Raw genomic sequence first — 21,103 nt, 5'->3', positions numbered from 1 at the left:
AGATTCTTAGAAGTTGACTACCAACCAACTGATTTTCAAAATTTTAAGCTCTCCCAAACATGCCGATAGTCCCTGATCACCAGCCTCCAGTTCAACCTCCTGCTGAAGCATCTTGATACCTTCGTTTAATTTGTCATTATTTAAAACCAGACTATACGCCAAAAAATACAGTCAATCATTCTTCTTCTCACAACATTCTGTGAAAAACAATATTTGTCTAAGAACAGATGGAGTACGCGGACAACGGAACAACCAAACCCACAAATCTCATTTCAGTAGTGCCACAGATTTTCCACGAAAACACCATCCAATTCCACATCTCACCTTAATTACCCTTATACATTTAAAGTTGAAGTAGAGACTTTTCCAAGCAATTCATCGTGGGTCCATCACATCAGAGCGAGACTTCCATCGATCGATCGCCATGTTTGAAGCTGTCTCTTCTTGCTGTCAGCCAGCAGAGCAGCCACATATATTGTCACATCATTTTTCAGATTGTTGCAACGGATTATTTGTTAAATAGATAATAAAAATGATTAATCTCCAACATCTGCTATAATCAATGAGTTTTATTTTTGAGGGAAAAAAAAGAAAAAAAACAATATGAAGTGATGGAACAAGTCCCCAATTCCTTAAGGGCCCCTTTGAATCACATGAATGAAAAAACGTAGGATTTTGATAGGAATGTAAGTGTAAAACAGAGGATTGCAAAACACAGGAAAAACACGGGAATGGCCGTTTGATTGGACCGCAGGAAAAACACAGGAATTAGAGGAGAGATAAAGACTCAAAGGAAAGTTTCCATGAGGTTCTACCTCATGTTAGAATTCCTCTAAAATTTGCATAGCATTAGACATTTCATAGGAATTTCATAGGATTCCATAAGATTCATTCCTTTGATTCAAAGGGATATATAGGAAAAATTTCTATAGGAATGAAATCCTCTAAAATTCCTATGAATTTACTTTGAATTAAAGGGGGCCTAAAAGAGACCACCTTAGGTTTTTCTTTTTTACTGCAAGAGATCACCTTAGTTAAAAGCTATGATAAATCATACAAATTCTAACCAATAATTTTTGTAGGTAATACTTTATTCAAAGTGGAACAAAAGATACTTGATTATCAATTCCAAAAATATGACATTACTGTACATATAACTATGCTCCTGATGTGATATCAGAGACCAAGTATGGGACCAACTAGTAGTAGTAGGATTAGCCACTTTCTTTTTTTTTCGCGAATGCGCAAAAGGACTGCGCATCAATATATTAGAAGAAGAAGAGTTTTTATTACACGACGCAATCAGCCAAACTGGCTTATACCAAGGGGAGGGGGAAAAAAAACTTAAACTAAAGCTTAAAAGGAACTATGGCGGCTAAACTCAACTCCTAATAGCGGGAAGGGGCAGAGACACGCTACACTCTTAAGAAAACCCCAAAAGCGGCAACCCCGGCTAGGGACCACAGGTGACCCTCCGAGAGGATGTACTCCAGAACCACAGAGACAGAAGAAAGCGCCGAGTCAAAGACCCTGTAGTTCCATTCCCTTCCACAGCTACCAAGAGACCAGGAGCACCAGGAAGTCGAAACCGGCTTGAAGATGCCCAGGTAAACAAGCCCTAGAGAAAGGCCACCAATTCTGAAGCCAGCTGCCACGGGAGGGATTAGCCACTTTCTTAATATCAAATAGAAAAATGCATTTTCTTAAAAGACATTCTTCTACTTATACTGCTTAGACCAAGTATAAGTTATTTGTGAAAATATCTAATATACATCTACAATCAAAAAATAATTCATAGCAATAATCTACTCAATTATTCGTTTTAATCTAAATCAAATGTTTAACGACGATGACATTTCATGAACCGCGATCCACTCGCAAACAGTGTCGCTGTTACTACTACCACGGGTGGTTCTGCTTCGTCGTCGGTCAATCTCTTGATCGCAGCAAATCCAGGAGCTAAGTTGAATATTCTTGGAGGACAGCTGGTGCAATATAGTACTCTCGTAACATAATATAAAGGATTTTGATATTTTACTTGCTCTATTTAGCATTCGTCTTATTAAAAAAAATAAAATTGTTTTTATTTTTATTTGTGACTTACTTTACTATCTAAATTATTTTAAGCGTAATTTTTCGTTTTTATATTTGCATAATTCTTTTTAATAAGATGAGTGGTTAAAAAATATCAAAATATCTTATATTATAAAACGAGGGAGGGAGTAGTACGTACGTACGCCTAGATTGACGTCGTCTCGTCACTAGTTAGACGTCATGGTCTCCACTGTAATAATACAGTCAAAAATATATCTGCATCACTGTACACTTTACGTACTCCCTTTGTAAAAAAAAAAAAGCTAAACTCTGGGTTTTCGTGTCCAACTTTGACTGTCCGTTTTATATAAATTTTTTTATAATTTGTATTTTTATTGTTGTTAGATGATAAAACATGATTAATATTTTATGCGTGACTTGTTTTTTTAATTTTTTTCATAATTTTTTCAAATAAGACGGACGGTCAAATGTTGGACATGGAAACCAGGGTTTGTCTTTTTTTTGGACGGAGGGAGTATTGCTGCTACGCTGTGGTTATCTACAGTATGCCACTATATATATATATATATAGATATACAGTATATATGTACTCTCTTCTTCCTTAAATGTTTGACGCTGTTAACTTTTTTAAACATATTTGACAGTTCGTCTTATTCAAAAATATTTAAGCAACTATTGATTCTTTTCCTACCATTTGATTCATTGTTAAATATACTTTTATGTATACATATTTCACAAAAGTTTTTAAATAATATGAACGATCAAATATGTTTAGAAAGTTAACGGCGTCAAATATTTAGGGAACGAGGGAGCATATCTGAATCTCTGATCTGCTAGTGTGCGATTTCTTCAGCTGATCATTAGTTAGCTGATTAGTCTGAATCGTCGGAACAAAATCATCGTACAAATGTTAGTCATCGTTGTACTAAAATCGTCTGAACATGCATGCTATATTAGTAACTGTTTTGTGTTCTGTTCGTGATTCTGTCCGCCAGATTTAATTACGTTATTCTTGTACCAACTAGGTGTCCGTCGAAAGACCACGCTAAAATAAAAATTTGAGTGGTTTCCAACGCTAAAGTCGTCAGCCTAACCTTCCCAGAATATCCGTGTCGTCGTGGAGACACTTAAGCTCGATCGCGTCCGAATCGTTCTCTCTCAAACAGCAAATTAAATCTTTCGGTCAAATTTTGACACCCAGCAACTAATCCCAAAAAAAAAAAAATTATCCCTTCCAGGAAGCTCCTGATCTTCACGATCGCTATAGCTTCTGATCAATCGAGTCATTGTTTCGCGTAAACCATCACGAACTCTATGGCAGATGCACGTACGTATAACAGATTTATCCGAGAGAGTGTTTTAAGATGAGAGAATTAGAAAAGATCGAGAAGACGTATTAAACGAGTTGAACCACTAATTAACATATAATTAATTAAATATTAATTACTTTAAACTTAAAGTAGATTAATATTTTTTTAAAACAACTATCTTAAAGAAAACTTCTGAACGTTGTTTGATAGTTTTGAAAGCTTTCGTGTGAAAAAGAGAGATCTTTTCACTCATTTGCTTTTGCTGAACACATCACGTACGATTCCCAGACTATCAAACGACACGTGTTTCTAAAAAGTTTTTTACGAAAGTTGTTTTAAAGAATCAATTTAATACATTTTTGAAGTTTAAAATTACCCATACTCAATTAATTATACGCTAATGGTTATACAAGCTGACCATACAAGCTATAAACTACGGTGTGTAGACACTGATGTATACATTCGGACTCGAACTCACAAGTTAGTCACTACTACAACACCAAACAATACAGTAAGGATCTACTCTCTCTCTCTCTCAAAAACGCTTAATCTAGAAGGGGATATGATCTCTCATAGTACAATAAATCTGAATAAAGCTTTGTCTACATTCCTGCGCTAGAAAGAATCACATTTCATTTGTAGGGCCTCTTTAAATCCCACCCAAAAAAATTACACCCTATCACATCAAACGTTTGAACACCTGCATGAAGTATTAAATATAGGCTAAAAAATAACTAATTACACAGATTGCGACTAATTTGCGAGACGAATCTTTTAAGCCTAGTTGCTCCATGATTTTATAATGTGGTGCTACAGTAAACATTTGCTAATGATGGATTAATTAGGCTTAATAAATTCGTCTCGCGGTTTACTGACGGATTCTACAATTAGTTTTTCTATTAGTGCCAAATACCCTATACAACATCTTATATAATATTTGACGTGACACGTCAAAACTTTTGACCCAATATTTATACACACCCTGTCTATGTTAGCGACCAGCACCACCGAAGCTTCTTCCAATGTGGTCCCCTAGTGGTGTGCTACGCGGCCGAGCCGAACCGAGCCGACCCAGCGAGCTTGGAGCTCAGCTCGAGCTCATCATGCTTGTGTCCGGCTCGTGGCTTGGACGGACAGCTACTTCCTCCGTTTTACAATATAAATTATTTTAGCATTTTTTACATTTATATATCTAGATTTATTAGAATTAATATGAATATAGAAAATGTTATAAAGACTTTTGAGTTGTGAGACGGAGGGAGGGAGTACTTAGCTAGTCAACGCTTTTGACAGCGGCGTTCTTCATTGCTGGTTTCTTAATACAATCGCCTTTGCTCTCTCTCTCTCTCTCTTCTCTCCTCCTTTCCCTCTCTTTCCTCTCTATCTCTCTTCGTTTTGTTTTTTCGCTTCGGGGCGAGAAGAAAAACCTGCCATTTTTCAATCTGCCGGAGCAGAGATTTTCCTCTGCCGCGCGCGGCGTGGGCCGGCCGGGTCTCGACTGGCGCCGGAGGCGGAAGCCGTCGGGTTCTTCGATCTTTCTCGCTTGCCGGTTTCGACTGGAGATCGTCGGTTTCGCCGCTTGGATCGAGGTGAGCCTATCTGTTCAGTGTGGATTTTTGTAGTAGGAAAAATATTCGATCTTTAGTTTTTTTCCTTTTTCTTGGACAAGGGAGACGGTTCAGGTGTTCAGTATTAATGATCAAATAGGAGTGAGTTCAAAAATTCGTGAACTTTAGTGATGAGATTTTAATTTAGCAGAATTTATTCGGGGGGGGGGGGGGGGGGGGGGTTCTGTACTTCTGTTCATCATCAGTATCATAATTGATGAAACTTTTGATACATTGCAATACGATTTAGGGAGTTGGGGAAGAAAAGTAATGCGATTAGCACATATAATTGGCGAGTTGGACTTGAATAGTGTTTGTATGATTGTATCTGTGCAAGTTGAACCCAATCATACGTTGCTTACTTGCAGTAATCAATCACTCCGTACTAGATACCAGCATAGATATTCTGTCATGTGACTGTTCAGTGCCACTTCCATGGGGGCATGGGGCATGGGTTACAATCCCTTGTTCTGCATCACGATGAAAGCAAATGATGTGCCTCCGGTCCCGGAAGATACCCTTTTGTTATTGATTGATCCAGTTTGGGTAGGGTGTCTTCTCTTCTTGTTCTTTCATGAAAAAAACCTGTACTGTTATTTTTCGTTAGGTTTGTTCGGTGCTTATCCATGTAGGAATGGTCATGATGTTGATGCCTACACCAAGATGACAAGAAAGGTGTATAGCCACTAGGAGACCATTTGATGTATGGAAAATGCTGTAGTAGTGTAGTGGTCCTGGACGACTTCCGTTCTTGAAAGTTCACCTAAATTGGTATTGCGCATTGAATTACAATATCTCTAATCAATGATAATTACTAAGCTAGCGCATTTTAACTGCATCCGTATATTTCTGTGTTTGCAACAGTTAAAACTCCACATGTGTTGGATTGGTGGAGCTGAAACTGCTTTCTATATTATTGACTTTGCTGCCCATGTTTGAACTTTAAGCTAAGCAATGTCCAATGTAGTTTGTGTGCCAATGGGACTTGGGTACTTTCGAAAATACTATACTTGAAACTTTAGTTTTTTTCTTTGTAACTGTGCAAACCTGTCATTGTAATACACATAACAAGAAGATTTTTTTTGTGATCATCTGCTAATCAAGAATTCAAGATAACTTTTTGAGAAATTTCTGTAGGGTTAATCCAAGAATTTTTCTTAAGGCCTCCTAGTTGCTGGTTCTTATCAAACAAAATGTAAAATTCCCATAACCACTTCACCTTCGCTTACATGTCACTTATTTTCTTTTGCACTGTGATGCGTTCTGTGTCAATGCTATGTAATGTTTTTAGTAACATGAAGTTGTTGTTTCATTTTTCATGATTACCAAGTTACATTGGTTATTCTCTTAGTTGCAGTTCCTGCCATTCTGTTTGCTGTTTGACTCTAATGTATACATTGAGCTAATGTTTGAGAGGACATGCTACCGGCAGCCTAGCATGCTGTTTGTATCTTTACTTTTTATAGGCAGCACTGACATCTATTTATATTCTTCTATTTCAGGATACAATGGCTGTTGCTGAACATCTATGATCTCTGTGTGCATACATCGAACAACATCTCAATTAAGCCAGGCACAACACAGCTGTGTTTTCCATAGCTTGAAACATCTCAGTGATGAGTTGTTTTTCTCTCTTTTTCAAGAGGTCAAGGACCGGGCAGCAACAAAGTGATCCATATAATGAAGGTTACCAATTTTACACCAAAATTTTTGTACGATTTCACAATCTGAAATTCTGGATTATGATATGTCCTTCCTGAACATTTCGTCAGCCAGCATCTCTCTGTAACATTTAACTTTACTTCCACAGTCTTCTCTGGTGCTGAGAACATAACAAGATACAGCTATAAGGAGCTGGCTAAGGCAACACTGAATTTTGACCAATCCAATAAGATTGGTGAGGGAGGTTTTGGACCTGTATACAAGGTTATACATTTACCATTGCATACTGTACTAGAGTATATTACATGTGTTTGACATTTGCCAGCTTATTATTTCAGGGAACTCTCAAGGATGGAACAGATGTTGCTGTAAAGTTGCTGTCGTTACAATCTAGACAAGGTGTGAAGGAGTTCCTTAATGAACTTATGGCAATCTCTGACATTTCACATGAGAATCTTGTCAAACTGCATGGCTGTTGTGTGGAAGGGAGGCACAGAATCCTTGTGTACAATTATCTTGAAAACAATAGCCTTGCACATACCCTTCTAGGTAGTTTGTCTTTACTGAATCCTCTGTATTCTTTTCTCCTTGGGAAAATATGCATATGCTCTAAAACCTTCTGCTTGCTACATTTTAAGGTTCTAGGCAAAGTAACATACAGTTCAACTGGAGGGCTCGAGTAAATATATGCATCGGTGTTGCCAAGGGACTAGCATTCCTCCATGATGGTGTCCGGCCTCACATTGTTCACCGTGACATCAAGGCGAGCAATATACTTCTTGATAAGGACCTCACGCCAAAAATTTCTGATTTTGGTTTAGCGAAGCTTCTGCCTTCAGATGCATCACATGTTAGTACAAGAGTTGCAGGAACACTGTAAGTAATAGCATATATCTGGTTTGGTAGTTATTTGTAGGTAGTGATTTGGATGCTAGCATCTATAGTCCTAGTCCATCAAACTTACTGGAGAAGAGAGTATACTATTACTCACTATGGTCATCGGATTTTGCTCTCCATATGTCTTGAAACCTGCTGTCTATCAAAATAAAGAGTGCAAATGAAATGGAGTAAAAAAATAAACTAGTCTGTGATAACTTAAGAACTATATGTACACCCTGCTATACCCTTCTCTTCCTTTCTTTATATTGTGGTTTTGCTTTCAGAGGTTACTTGGCTCCTGAATATGCCATCCGAGGACAAGTGACACGCAAGTCAGATGTTTACAGCTTTGGTGTTCTTCTTGTGGAAATAGTTAGTGGAAGATGCAACACTGACACAAAATTGCCCTACGAAGATCAGATCCTTCTTGAGAAGGTATGCTTTTTTCTATTTGAAATACAAGCATCTCGCTTCTTGGACAAGATATGATGTACCGAACTTTTCAGTTTGAGGCTAAATGTTGTACAGCTGTTGGCTTGTTACTGCAACTTAATTTTTATTTTAAGAGTTCAATGATGATGTTAAAAGTTCTAAATTAGCTCACTCTAGGGCAAGTCTTCCATGCTTAGCTACCATTGTATGCATCACAGTACCACAAATGTCATGATTCCCATGTGTTATTCAGGGACAAATCTTGCTATAACTTTGGGTTTTGTCATCCAACGGTACGTATGTTACCCAAATGTTGATGACCACATGGTCTTCCCTTTGCAGACATGGAAATGTTATGATCAGGGGTGTTTGGAGAAGGCCATAGACAGCTCTATGGTCGATGACGTGGATGTCGATGAAGCCTGCAGATTCTTGAAAGTCGGTCTCTTGTGCACCCAGGACATCTCGAAACGTCGACCCACCATGTCAATGGTCATCAGCATGCTGACAGGCGAGATGGAGGTCGACAAAGAGAAGATCAGCAAGCCTGATGTAATCAGGGATTTCAGGGACCTCAAGCTCAGGAGCAAGGCCACATCCTCCTCCTCACTGTTGACCTCCATCATGGCGCGCTCAACTCCCTCGTCGTCTCAGGAGACGACGCGCACCTCCATCACGGTCACCGCCATATCGGACCGCGACTGATGGGTCTCTTTCTGAAAGTGTAAAGTTGTGTAGAGGAAAACCGTAGTGTAGACGATATTATCTTCATTTTTTGTGCTTGCATGATCTTTATGTAGAATTTGCATCATCCCCATTCACTGAGCCTGAACACATTGCTGAGTCACATACATACATATATATATATATATATGTAGATGTATGTATATATATATATATGTATATGTATGTATATATATATATATATGTATATGTATATATGTATGTATATATATGTATATGTATTTATGTATGTATATATATGTATATGTATATATATGTATATGTATATATATATATATGTATATATATTGATATATATACAGCCCATTTCTGTCCTGAATTAACTCTGTCAATTGTCAAAGTGTCATCAAGAAACCACTACTCCAGTGAATTGCTGAAAGCCTGGAAAGGAAGTTGCATACATTCCAACTGAGAACTGTGCTTCAGAATACTATTAAATGCAATTAGTTCAATTTCCTTCACAATGTGTGTGTGCTGTGCACATTCTGTCCTGTACTTAGCCCCAAGTTTCTGTGTATCTTGTGAGCAGTTTCTTCTCTTCTCAGCCTGCATCTGTGGTATGCACAGGCATGGACAGGAACAGGATGCCATCAGGCACAGACATGGACGTACACAAAGCTTGCAGGGCCCCTCTCATCTGCAGTGGAATTAGGTTAGAGCGGCAGCCGGTGTCTCGTAAGCTTCCGACATGGTCGCAGGCGACGTTGGATCAAGCAGGCAGGATAGCATGCAGCAGAAGCAAAGCATCCATCATCATCTGCAAGGAGAAGATGGAAGCGACCGGCTAAACTGAAGACTCTAACATGGCCACAGGATATAATGGGTTCTTCAGATGACACACACACACTGCCAATCCCATGTGTCACTGACAGGTGGGGCCCATGAGGCAGTGTGATAATGGCAGATGGCAGACACCAGAAAGACATGAGCAGCTAGGGGCTCAGCTCAGAAAGGGAGCACTGGAAAGCCAGGATGGCATGCAGCATTCATCAGGGTATTCGATTTCTGAACTTTGCAGCTACAGCTTCTCATATTCAGTCAAGACATTTTTAACTTCCATTAGGCCGAGACAATGTAGTGGCGACGATTAATTACCTCAATTATGGGCAGGTTAAGCCAGGAATTGTACATTAGGGCTTCTGCTTAATTAGTTCATCCAACTGAAGTTCTTTTTATTTTTTGCCAGAAAAACCTGTCCTTCAAAGAAAGAATGCATCTGCAGATGTCCAGAAACGAGTTTTTCTTTCTCAGTGGCTAATCTTTTCTGTATTTGTTTTTGGTTTCTTTTTTTTTTCCTTGGCCCCTGACAACGGCTTTTCTGACCGTTTGCGTTGCGTAACTAAACTTTGCTCTCTTCTTATAATATATTAACATGTAATTCTTTTGGTCATTCTTGAAAAAAATAAGCTGTGCAGCAAGCACATTGGCCCACTCCAAGCAATGACTTCAATTCAGGCCGGGATCTTGGTTAATTAATCTAGGAGTAGCATATACTCTTATGTGAAGTACTAGAATCTGCAGGTCCACTCAACACCCATGCACGATCCATCACATCTGAACATATTTTGACTAGTGTTCTTGATTCATGTGTTATCTAGGCATGCACATATTTTATATATATATTAAAAATTTAAAGTCATGTCGTTTGTCCTTGGCTCTGTCCAAAAACAATGCCATAAAGCGTATTGCTTAGTTTACTAATGATTTCATTAGCAACTGTAAGAATGAGAGGAAAGATGCAACCCTGATCTTCCACTCCATGAAAGCTACATCTGTGCATTTTTATTGGAACAAATGGCTGAAATCACGGATGAACTGATGAGTACACCCACTGAGTTGGCACACTTGTCAATATAGTTGTATGTTAGGAGTAAAGATGCCTGCTAATTGATTGGCTTAGGGGCTTATTGGTTTCCAGGGACTTATTCTAAGTCCCTGTCACATCAGATGTTTGGATACTAATTTGGAGTATTAAACATACACTAATTACAAAACCCATTTCATAAGCTTGGACTAATTCGCGAGACGAATCTTTTGAGTCTAATTACGCCATGATTTTGACAATGTGATGCTATAGTAAACTTTTGATAATTATGGATTAATTAGGCTTAAAAAATTCGTCTTGCGGATTAGCTCTCATTTATGAAATTAGTTTTTTTATTAGTCCATATTTAATACTCTAAATTAGCGTCCAAACATCTGATATGACATGGGCTAAAAAGTTTTAGCCACATCTAAACAACCCCTTAGTGCCACGAGCGCAACAGGCCTCAGCAGAAAATTAATTGTCCAATTCAAACTTCCTTTATATTAAAAAATGTCTAAATTCAAAAGGAAATATATATATATATATTTATGCCAAGCGCGCACTCATCAACTTTTGAAACATGCTCTCAATGCTTTAATTAAGCTAGCCTCTTGGAGCCCGTGACCTTTGCTCTAATTGAGACTACCATTTGGACAAACCAAGTATAACTTTCGGTGTTTACACTAATAAAATAATTTATGAGCACATTTTAAACCTAGTGGGGAGAAACGTCTAGTGATCTTTCAGCTAGCTCTATAAGGTGGTGGGCTAACCAGCTTGGACTCGAAGCATCACCAATTCTATTTATTTGATATTAGATTCTTTCTAATATTCACCTTTTTAAAAAACCTGGTCGGTGTAATCATGCATGTACGATTCCACCCTACACCTATGACACTTTCTCTATTAGAGATACATTTTCTGCTATGCCTATGTATCACTCATTCAATAAAACAATATATATAGGCTAGGAATTCTTGGATTAATAAAAGAAAGGAAATGGTTAGTAACACATACTTTATTTTTTTTATAATTACATAAAAAAATACACATGCACAAATACCCCTAGACAAGCACACCACATACATATGCTCGCGAGTACACTCCATAGTGGTGCATGTAGTCTTGTACAGCCCACACAGGTGACACTGAAGGAATGTCCAACGGTGCCACCCCTAGGCCATGCCACGTGCAGGATTATATGGAAGTAAAATGGGATATATTTGAGCCCAATGCCCATGACAGGTCATCCTAGTTTTGGCACATCATCAAAATCCTATGTGGAGAAAAAAATGTGGCCCTATTTGGATTGAGAGAAAATAAAACACATGAATAAAAGTACAGAACAAATGATTGAAATAAAAACATGAAACTTTATATAGATGGTGTTTGGGGTATAGGAATTTTAGAGTTTCTTAAACTAACAAGGTAATGTATTTCTTTTTAACTCTCAAGCTCACCTCATTATTTCTTTCTCTTCTAAGGGAAAATCTTCCTCAGATTTGAGATCAATTTTCTTTTCCTTTGATTTGCATTAGAATAATACAAGAATAGAGAAAACTTTGGAAAGTTTTCCAAACGCTTCTCGGGTCCATTCCTCTATTCCAAACACCCTATAGGTAAAATAAAAACTATGGTTATGAATTCCATTTATTTTCCTTTGAAAATCCTCCACACCAAACAGCCCCTGAAGAGAAAACATGCATGGACACTAAAACTATGTACAAGAACAAATTTTGACTTATGAGGGTAGAGATGTGGTAAGAAATTATACTCCATCTGTTTCAAGTTATAAGATGTTTTGACTTTAGTCAAAATCAAAATGCTTCAAATTTAACCAAATTTATAGAAAAAATAGTAACATTTTTAATCCAAGATAAATTTATTATAAAATATATTTCATTATTAATTTAATAAAACTAATTTGCTAATGTAAATATTACTATATTTGTCTATAAACTTAGTTAAACTTGAAGCAGTTTGACTTTGAGCAAAATCAAAACATCTTATAACCTAAAACAGAGGGATTAATAAATAATTCTAAAGGTAAACTCATATAATAAGAATGACATATTATCAAATGTCCCTAGTATTGTCCTCAGATGAGTTTATTCTGAAGATCACAAGGAGGGAGAGATTCCTCCACCTGCACAAGTTACACAAGTTATAGTCACACTATCGACTACACCTGATCTTAATCCATTCATCATAGGTTTGTTTTTTTAATAATGGAATAACATTCGGGTCTTTGCTCAACGAGCTACAACCAATTATTACAAAGTCCACACATAAACAAACTCAGCACACACTGACATAATGTAAAGAAAATATAAACTAAAAGACATAACACAAGATAAAAGAACTGAACTCTATTTGAGAATCTCCATCCGAACTTGGGGAGGAAGTGCAAGCCTTCCAACATAGTCATACATGTCTCCTTCCCGAGTTCATACATTTGCCCTAGAGGGTCTTCAGATGAGTTGGAGTTGTAAATAGATAACCTCAAGAGGCAGACTAGTGTGGATGCAACTGAGATCCCCCACAGTACTGCATGTGCAGTACTGCTCACTGACATGTGGGCCCGAGGGGCTATGGGGCCACATGTCAGTGAGCAGTTACTGCACATGCAGTACTGCAGTCGACCCGCATCCGTGTGTGGATGCCCTAAGAACCTAAGATTCTCCGATTTGAAATTTTGGGTAAGACATGAAGGGGATGATAGGAATGGACCATGTCCCATACATGTCATGGGATTTGGTTAATTAACTACTACATACAATCAAAAGCTAAATGTATTTTATTTTTTGACTCTATTTGGAATCAACAGAAACGTTTGGGCAAGCGACGGAGCTCGATCCCGGCGAGAAGACGGCAACGGCGGTGGTGCTCAAGCCCGGCGAGGGGATGGCCTGAGCACCAATGCCACCGACCAGGACCATCGAGAAAGGCGCACGGGTTCCTCACCGCCGACGAGGAGGTCAACTCCACCGACGTCATCTCCTTCTCCTGCTGGTAGAGTTCAGAGTTGTAATAGTGTACTACATGTGTCAATGACCATGTGATACATTCTAACGGTCTAGATTCGTATTGCTAGTATATATCATATTTAGTACTAGATTATTTTTTTATATAACGGAGGGAGTATATATGCACCAGTTCTGGTCTTCTGGACACCGTATAATTCCAGATTCCACCCACCGGCGTGTTGGATATATACAGTAGAATGGGGTTGCTGATCACTTCGCTTGCTCGTAGACAGAACTGAACATACTTGAACAGCAACACAACATATCATCATGCAGTATGTAGCTAGTAGCTCGTCTACTGCTCCATCCTACGACGATGTACTCCTATCTCTCTGCAATTCAGCATGCCGCACTCGATCGATGATGGTGAGCAGAAAGAGAGAGAGAGAGAGAGAGATGCGGACAGAGCGTGGAGCCATCCATCGCAGTCGCAGCGCAGCGACGCATCACACACAGCACGAGATGAGGAGAGGAGGAATTTCTTTCCCCCACACCCTTTGATGCCTTTTGGAGGACATCTTGCAGATGCAGGCCTTGGAAGGAGAGAAAGCTGATGAAGAATCCTTGAAGCGTGCATGCATGGCTACCCTTACCATAGCCAAAGCTAACCTCCTCTCTCTCTCTCTGATTGCATTGCACAAGTGAACAAGCACAAATGCACAAACAGGTCCTCTCTAGTAGACCTGGGAGATGTGGGGCTACCACATGCATTTGCAGCTCAGGTGGAAGGGAAGAGGAGTACCATTGTGCTTGGCTTGGCCCCAAGCACCAAGGAGCATGGAGCTAACTACGACTATGGCAATTGCGGTATACACATATGCACTGATATTATATGTACACACGCATATATGGTCATGTCATGATCAGACACTCCTACTATATCTATCCAACGATCATGTTTTAAGTCGTACTAAGGGCTTGTTTGGGGAGCTTCTAGCAGCTGCATCTTCTTCTAAAATCTCCAGTTACCAGAAACTCCCTCAAACAGTCCAACTTTTTACCTAAATTCTAAGAATCTATAGTTGTAAAATCTAAAAAATGAACAAGCTAGAAGCTGGGTTTCCTAGCTTCTCCAGATTTTTATCAGCTAGCTTCTCAGCAGCTGCTTCTCAGAATCTTAAGCTCCCCCAAACAGACCCTAAGGCCGTGTTTAGTTGGGGAGAATTTTTGGGTTTGGTTGTCACATTGGATATACGGATATGCATTTGAAATATTAAACATAGTCTAATAACAAAACAAATTACATATTCCACCAGTAAACTACGAGACGAATTTATTAAGCCTAATTAATCCATCATTAGCAAATATTTACTGTAACACCACATTGTCAAATAATGGCGCAATTAGGCTTAAAAGATTCGTCTCGCAATTTGCACGCAAAATGTGTAATTGTTTTTTTTTCGTCCACATTTAATACTCCATGCATGTGTCCAAACATTCAATGTGATAGGTGATAATTTTTTGTTTTGGGAATGGAACTAAACAAGGCCTAATTGAAAACAAATTTGAACATTTTGGAAATGTAGAAATTTCACATGATTTTCACAAGTACTCCCTCCATCCCATAATATAAGACGCGCACGTATTTCAAGATTCAATCTTTAAAACATTTAACCAGCACTTAGTATAATATGAAATAAATTTTATTTGTTAAAAATTATATCATTATATTGAGATTTAAATTTACTTTCATATAATTATAATTTTGTTGCTACAAACCTTATAGTATATAAAAAATTATAAGCTAAAGATTTGTTTTGGAGACAATATCAACTTTGACCACGCCTTATATTATGGGATAGAAGGAGTATATGAGTATAAAATAATTCAGTTTTTGCAGGACTTCATATATTCCAAATGGTCGATGCCTTATTCAGCGGTGCATGCATGTAACCATTTTCATATAATCTTTGTAGGGATAGAAAACAAGTTTACGATTGGCAATAGCGAGACTTTGTATATTACCTCTATGTCAACATATAAGTAATTTTGGCTATGCATTTGTACGCTTGTATATCTAGTGAGAGGCATGTACGCTGTACAGTCGTACCTTAAAAAACCGAAGAGATAAAAAAATCAAACATAAAAAAAAGTTTTCTATTATATTCCAACATATTAAGGTTAGTTTGGGTACTCTCACTTTCTTTTATGAAAAGATATATGTCGGGTATAAGGAGGTAAAACTTAAGGTGTGTCTGAGTTCGAGTCCCCTCTCGTGCGTGGGTTTTCTCACCATTTTTCCTCTCTGTGATGCTAAGTTTCTCCTTAGCATCGAATCCCACATTTTTTGTTCCTTACAAAAAAAAGCGTGTATAGAAGCTTGAGTATAGTTTAATTCAAGATGCATGGATGCAGAAGCTTGCTCGCTTAATTGGAGCAGCGGAGTGCAATTTTAACTTTGCAGAACGAACTGCAGCTGATTCAGCAAGTTTCAGAAGTGAACGACTTTTACCAGCAGCATCACAAACTGTGTCACTGTGTACATATCTATCAGACAAATGCATATATTGGAAAGTACTCGTTTGTACTCCTCTCAGAGCCTTGTACCTGCTAACTGCAACCTTGCAAAGCTCTATTCAGGGTTCAGCTATCTGCTAGTAGGGAATATATCGAAGAGAGATTCTGTATGAATTTTTGTGAATTTTTATCCTGTATAGCTAGTTACAATGCTGATAGACATGCATGGAATATTACTCATATTTTAGCCTATATAAACCATAAAACATCCTCATTGTGGCAGTATTACTTCTGACAGATCTGCAAGTAATCTTGAGCGTCTACAAATAAATTGAGGCTGCTCTCCATGCTGATCATCAGTCCCGCATTTTGGTTTTAGCTAGCAAAAGTTTCAGAGGAAGTTCTCATCAGCAAAGCCCGATTACAGTACTACTTAAATCACTAGTACTACCCCAGAGATAGATATATAAGAGGTTCTTTAGTTATCTACATGAATTGATGTTATATCTGTCATTCTGATACAATGCACTGCATAGTTTTCTAATTAATCAAAACCTCATTATCTAAAAAAATAATCAAAACCTAGAATTTGCCACCATTGATGCTGAGACCTCAGTGGCAAATCCTACGTGTGAGAGAGAGAGAGAGAGAGAGGCCTTTGGAGTAGAGGATTAATTTTCAGTGGAATTTTGCGGGAACTGAACTGATCGATTTCAGCAAAAATCCTGTAAAATTACTATGTTCCTAAGGAGCCTAGGATAAAAAATATAATGAGAATGATTGTTGAGAGAAAGCTGTCAAAGCAAATAATAAAACTGTAGCCCTGCTGATTCATGCATGTAAGCATATGCTGACATGTCTCATGTTACAGCTAAAGTAGGGTATGATCAACTTTTGCTACCGTCAGAGCAAGTGTACCTTCCATCTAAAAGTTTCACCTGTGTGTGTTTAAGTTATCTTGCTGCAAAAGAATCATTATTCATCTAAAAATTGGAAGCGCATATGTAATAATTAAGTGTACAAATTAAGGAGCCAAACCTAATGTTGAACTTTATTGGATTACGTACTTAAGGCACAATATGATGGGTGCTTAATCTTTGATCTTAAGAAAGAGAGAAGAAATTCGTCCAAGCATGGATGACCGCACACGATAAGTACAGTGAAGAAAGGTAATGAATTTCAAAGAACACAATCCATATCTCTTCAGATTTCTTGGCCAAATCAAACAAACAACTAGCTAGTGTGTACTAGTAACTGAAGCTTTCTATCTCTATCCCACAGATGGCCATTTCTAGCAGAAATTTAAATACGTGTCAGTTTTTTCTTTGAAAAAAGAATTAAACTAAATAAAAAGACGTGAATATTAGGGAATGACCTAATATCAAATAATTAGAAGTTGTGAAGCTTCGAACCCAGTCATCTAGCCCACAACCTTATGGAACTAACCGGAAGACCCATAGGCATTTCTCAATTAAACTAAATCGCTATGCGTTTTCTAAATGCCAGCCCAGTGAACAATTCAAGAACTAAAGTACAAGACGAAAACCAAGAAATGACCTCATGTATGTATGTACATTAACAATTTACTTAATTAACATTGCTTAATTAATTACACGCAACATAGCAAGTACTCCAGTACTAGCAGAGAATAAATACAAATAAACAGCAATACAAATGCGCAAGGAGAAGTAACAAAATTACCATACAGTCCAAATCTCATCTAAGTATCTAATTAGATCTTGCTGGGAAAACATATGCAAATAAACTGCAGCGAGCTAGTCAAGAGTATGAATGCGATCTAAATATAAACTAGTAGAAGAAAAAGGGGCAGCTGATAGAGAGAGATTACCTTTTCTCGTTGTGATTAAAAGCTCTCATAGTTATCTGGATCAAGATTGAACAAGAAATTAATTCCAACGATTTGCAGTATCCTTGATTAGTTCTGCCCCCCTGCTAAAACAATTCGAAACCAAGCAGACAAACACATATCCAAACGGGCAAAATCAACATGAAATATGTAATTAACATGAACACCTAGAGGAAACAAATCCAACTACACATGTCTGAAACTGAATTAAGGCAGAAAGAGAGATCATGGCACGCATGCTTGGCTCCTTGCACGCCACCCACAGCATCCAAACACACCATGGATTGGGCTACATGAGTGGCATACAGGGAGCCAGGCACGCTCTCAAGCCGATCAAAACCAAACCTTTGATTTTTCTTCAGACATGAACAGGCCGGTCATCTATCCATATCCATGACCGGATGATATAGGCAGATGCAGATGCTCTCCGGTCTTCAGATGCATGTCAGAGGTAGAGATCAAGCAGAAGAGAAAAATCAGCTCGGCTGGTGATCGATCGAGCACAAGGGCAAGGACGAGGAGACCATGGGAGTAGGCAGCTATGGCCAAGAACAGTGGGTGTGGGTGAGGTAGAAGCAAAGGTGGGGGGAGAAGCAGCTGGATTTATAGAAGGGTAAGGGTTGGTGTCAACTTGTGCTTTGTTTTTGGTCTCTCCTTAATTTGTTCTTATTACTGCTGCTGCCCAACGGTTATTCTTTTATTGTTTACTATAAATGCAGGGAAAAAGATGAGCATGCTAGCTATAGCTGCCAACAAAGCACTTCAGACATTGTGTATTTTGGTTTTGGCCACATGCTGACATGCATATGCACTAAATTAAAGTTTGGAAGGTTTTCATGGTACATAATTGCATACACCTGTATTAGTTTGTTGGTATACCTGAAAATGATATATTTATTACTATACTGCTAGCTACTACTAGTAGAATTCTAGAAACTTTAATATATACTCCATCCATCCAAAAAAAAACTCAACTTTTACCATTTAAATTTTTTCTCACAAAAAACTAACTTTTACACTCCTACCTACCCTCAGCACGTAAAACGAGAAGTTTTATTTCTTCAATACCCTTTACCAACCTATCACTCTTACTACTTTTTACAATGATTAAGAGTATTTTAGTTATTCTCATTCTATGCTAATTTTACCTAGGGATGCTAGAAATTGACTCTATGTGGGATGGAGAGAGTAGAGCACAAAATAAAGGTAGCCTTCTCAGCAATGCACCACACACCAACAACCACCACCAATGGCACAAGAACACATGATGTATTATCATATCAGATACTAATAACACATATTGCTTAATCATTTCTCTCTGTCTATTTAGGCTAATTAATAACGAATTCAGACCAAGGAAATTGGTCAGAGAGAGTCTGCAAGCTTCCTTGACCAGAGCTAGCTAGGGTGATCAGTGAGATACTCTACTCATATTCTCCTAGACCCCTCATGCAGTAGCAGTGTACTAGTACTGTCAACTTTGGCCTTTCTTTGAGTCTTGATGGAGACTAGTAGTAGTGCAGGGTCAATCAAATACGGAGTAGAGTACACATATATAAGTATAAATGTAGGGGAATCCCTGGCCATTATTCAGTTATTCCCATGCTGCAGCTGCACCACAGCACAAGCTCCACTGCTCCACTACTACACTACACTTCAGTAGTAGTAGTAGCTAGCTACTGCAAGAAGAGAGCAAGAGACACATGGGAGAAAAGCATGCATCTTTCAGATCTCCATTTTTCTCCATTGTGAAGTCGATTTTGTCCGGTGCAGTTGGATGCGTTCCAGATTCGTTTATACTCTCTCTCTCTCTCTCTCTCTCTCGTTTGATCGACCGATTGCTATTGCCATAGCAATACCAATCAGAGAAAAGGATGATGGCTCCACGTACTTGAGAATCAGATAGGTCTTCAGGCTGGCCGGCCGGCGCCGCTGTCTCTGAACAATTTGGTAGCTGCATGCACATCGATCGGTCCACAAATTTGGACCATATTACATGCCACTGTTCACTGTCTGCTGGTGATCATGATACACATATCCTTGTTTTTTTAATATATATATTTTACGGGTCATCAGGTTTTACTGCCTGGACTAACTGTAGGTCAATCGACGCATGCATATATGTACAGAGACAGTGAAAAATTTCAACACAATCATCGAGTAGCTACCGCATCGATCTTGTTACAGGAGCAGGTGCAGATATAGCAGGTTACTATATCACGCATGATGTTCGTAAGAAATGGATACAGTAGGTGCAACGATTTTTTTTCTTCTTTTTGCAGGGAGAGTTGTTGTGACGATATAGGATAATCAGTATCTGAAATATGTACTGATGTGATCGTGCACTTCAATTTAGACGAGGCAGTTATTTCTTGACCATTTCATATCCGGGTAACAAACAAACAGCTATGACTTTAGCTGTAGTAACTAGGTTTCACTTATCGCTCGATAATCGTACAATTATCACGGTTATCGCGCTTATCGCGGGGGTACGATAGGGAAAACCAGCGATATGGTTTGGATGAATTTTGACCAAATTCAAAACTCCAGAAAAAATCGAAAAAAATTGAAAAAAAATCATGGATGTAGTTCTTGATTTGTAATTGCCAACGGTGAAGAAATTTTTTGAAATAGAGTAAGCTAACTTTAAATTTAAGGGCAATACCGAAAATAGTTTACAAATTGGAAAAAGAAAGACAACATTAGGCCTTAAGTATCCTACATATTCCAATTATTCTCAATTACTAGTTTTATACACATAACCAACCGTATTTTTGATTTTTTTCCCTATTTATTTTTTATTTACATGATTTCAGCTACACATCCCGCGATAACCGTGCAAATATCACGGTTATCGCGGTAAACCGTGCGATTATCGTGCTGAAACCGTGAGTTTTGAATTCGAATTTTTTGGATGTGATTTTTGTGCGATTTTAGATGATTATCGCACGATTATCGCGATAATCGTGCTACCGCGGGGTGGCGGTAATCCCGGCCCAAATGATAAGGTAAACCCTGGTAGTAACATCAGTATTTCCTGTCCCAGCTGTTCGATTGGTTCTTTGGGTGTTTGTTAATTGGCCTCAAATATTATTCTCTACTTCCGTATTTAAATATATGTACACCCGTTAACTTTATTATTTTTTAATTCAACTTTGATCACTATTTTTTTATTAAAATATAATGATAATACCTAACAATATTATAATATTGTAAAGTAAATATAAAGAAAAATCTTATCGATGAGTTTGATCAAA

At 38.1% G+C, this 21,103-nt stretch overlaps 1 protein-coding gene and 1 long non-coding RNA gene across 2 annotated transcripts; one reads left to right on the top strand and one right to left on the bottom strand.

Moving 5' to 3' along the window:
- Positions 1-4,640: 4,640 nt before the first annotated feature.
- LOC127775569 (cold-responsive protein kinase 1-like) lies at positions 4,641-9,135 on the top strand. The gene is made up of 7 exons (XM_052301829.1): positions 4,641-4,954; positions 6,475-6,658; positions 6,783-6,898; positions 6,973-7,183; positions 7,273-7,510; positions 7,798-7,948; positions 8,288-9,135. The coding sequence occupies exons 2-7, from the start codon at positions 6,589-6,591 to the stop codon at positions 8,648-8,650; spliced, it is 1,149 nt and encodes a 382-aa protein (XP_052157789.1). The 5' UTR covers positions 4,641-4,954; positions 6,475-6,588; the 3' UTR covers positions 8,651-9,135.
- Positions 9,136-16,142: 7,007 nt separating this feature from the next.
- On the bottom strand, positions 16,143-18,478 carry LOC127777693 (uncharacterized). Its single transcript, XR_008018363.1, has 2 exons — positions 17,829-18,478; positions 16,143-16,358 (listed from the first exon to the last, which is right to left on the bottom strand). It is a non-coding gene; the product is annotated as an uncharacterized LOC127777693 (long non-coding RNA).
- Positions 18,479-21,103: the final 2,625 nt, after the last annotated feature.

This window comes from Oryza glaberrima, chromosome 6 (genome assembly GCF_000147395.1).
Source record: "Oryza glaberrima chromosome 6, OglaRS2, whole genome shotgun sequence".
NCBI lineage: Eukaryota > Viridiplantae > Streptophyta > Magnoliopsida > Poales > Poaceae > Oryza > Oryza glaberrima.
The sequence above is the reverse complement of the archived record's forward strand: the minus strand, read 5'-3'. Positions and strand labels throughout refer to the sequence as shown.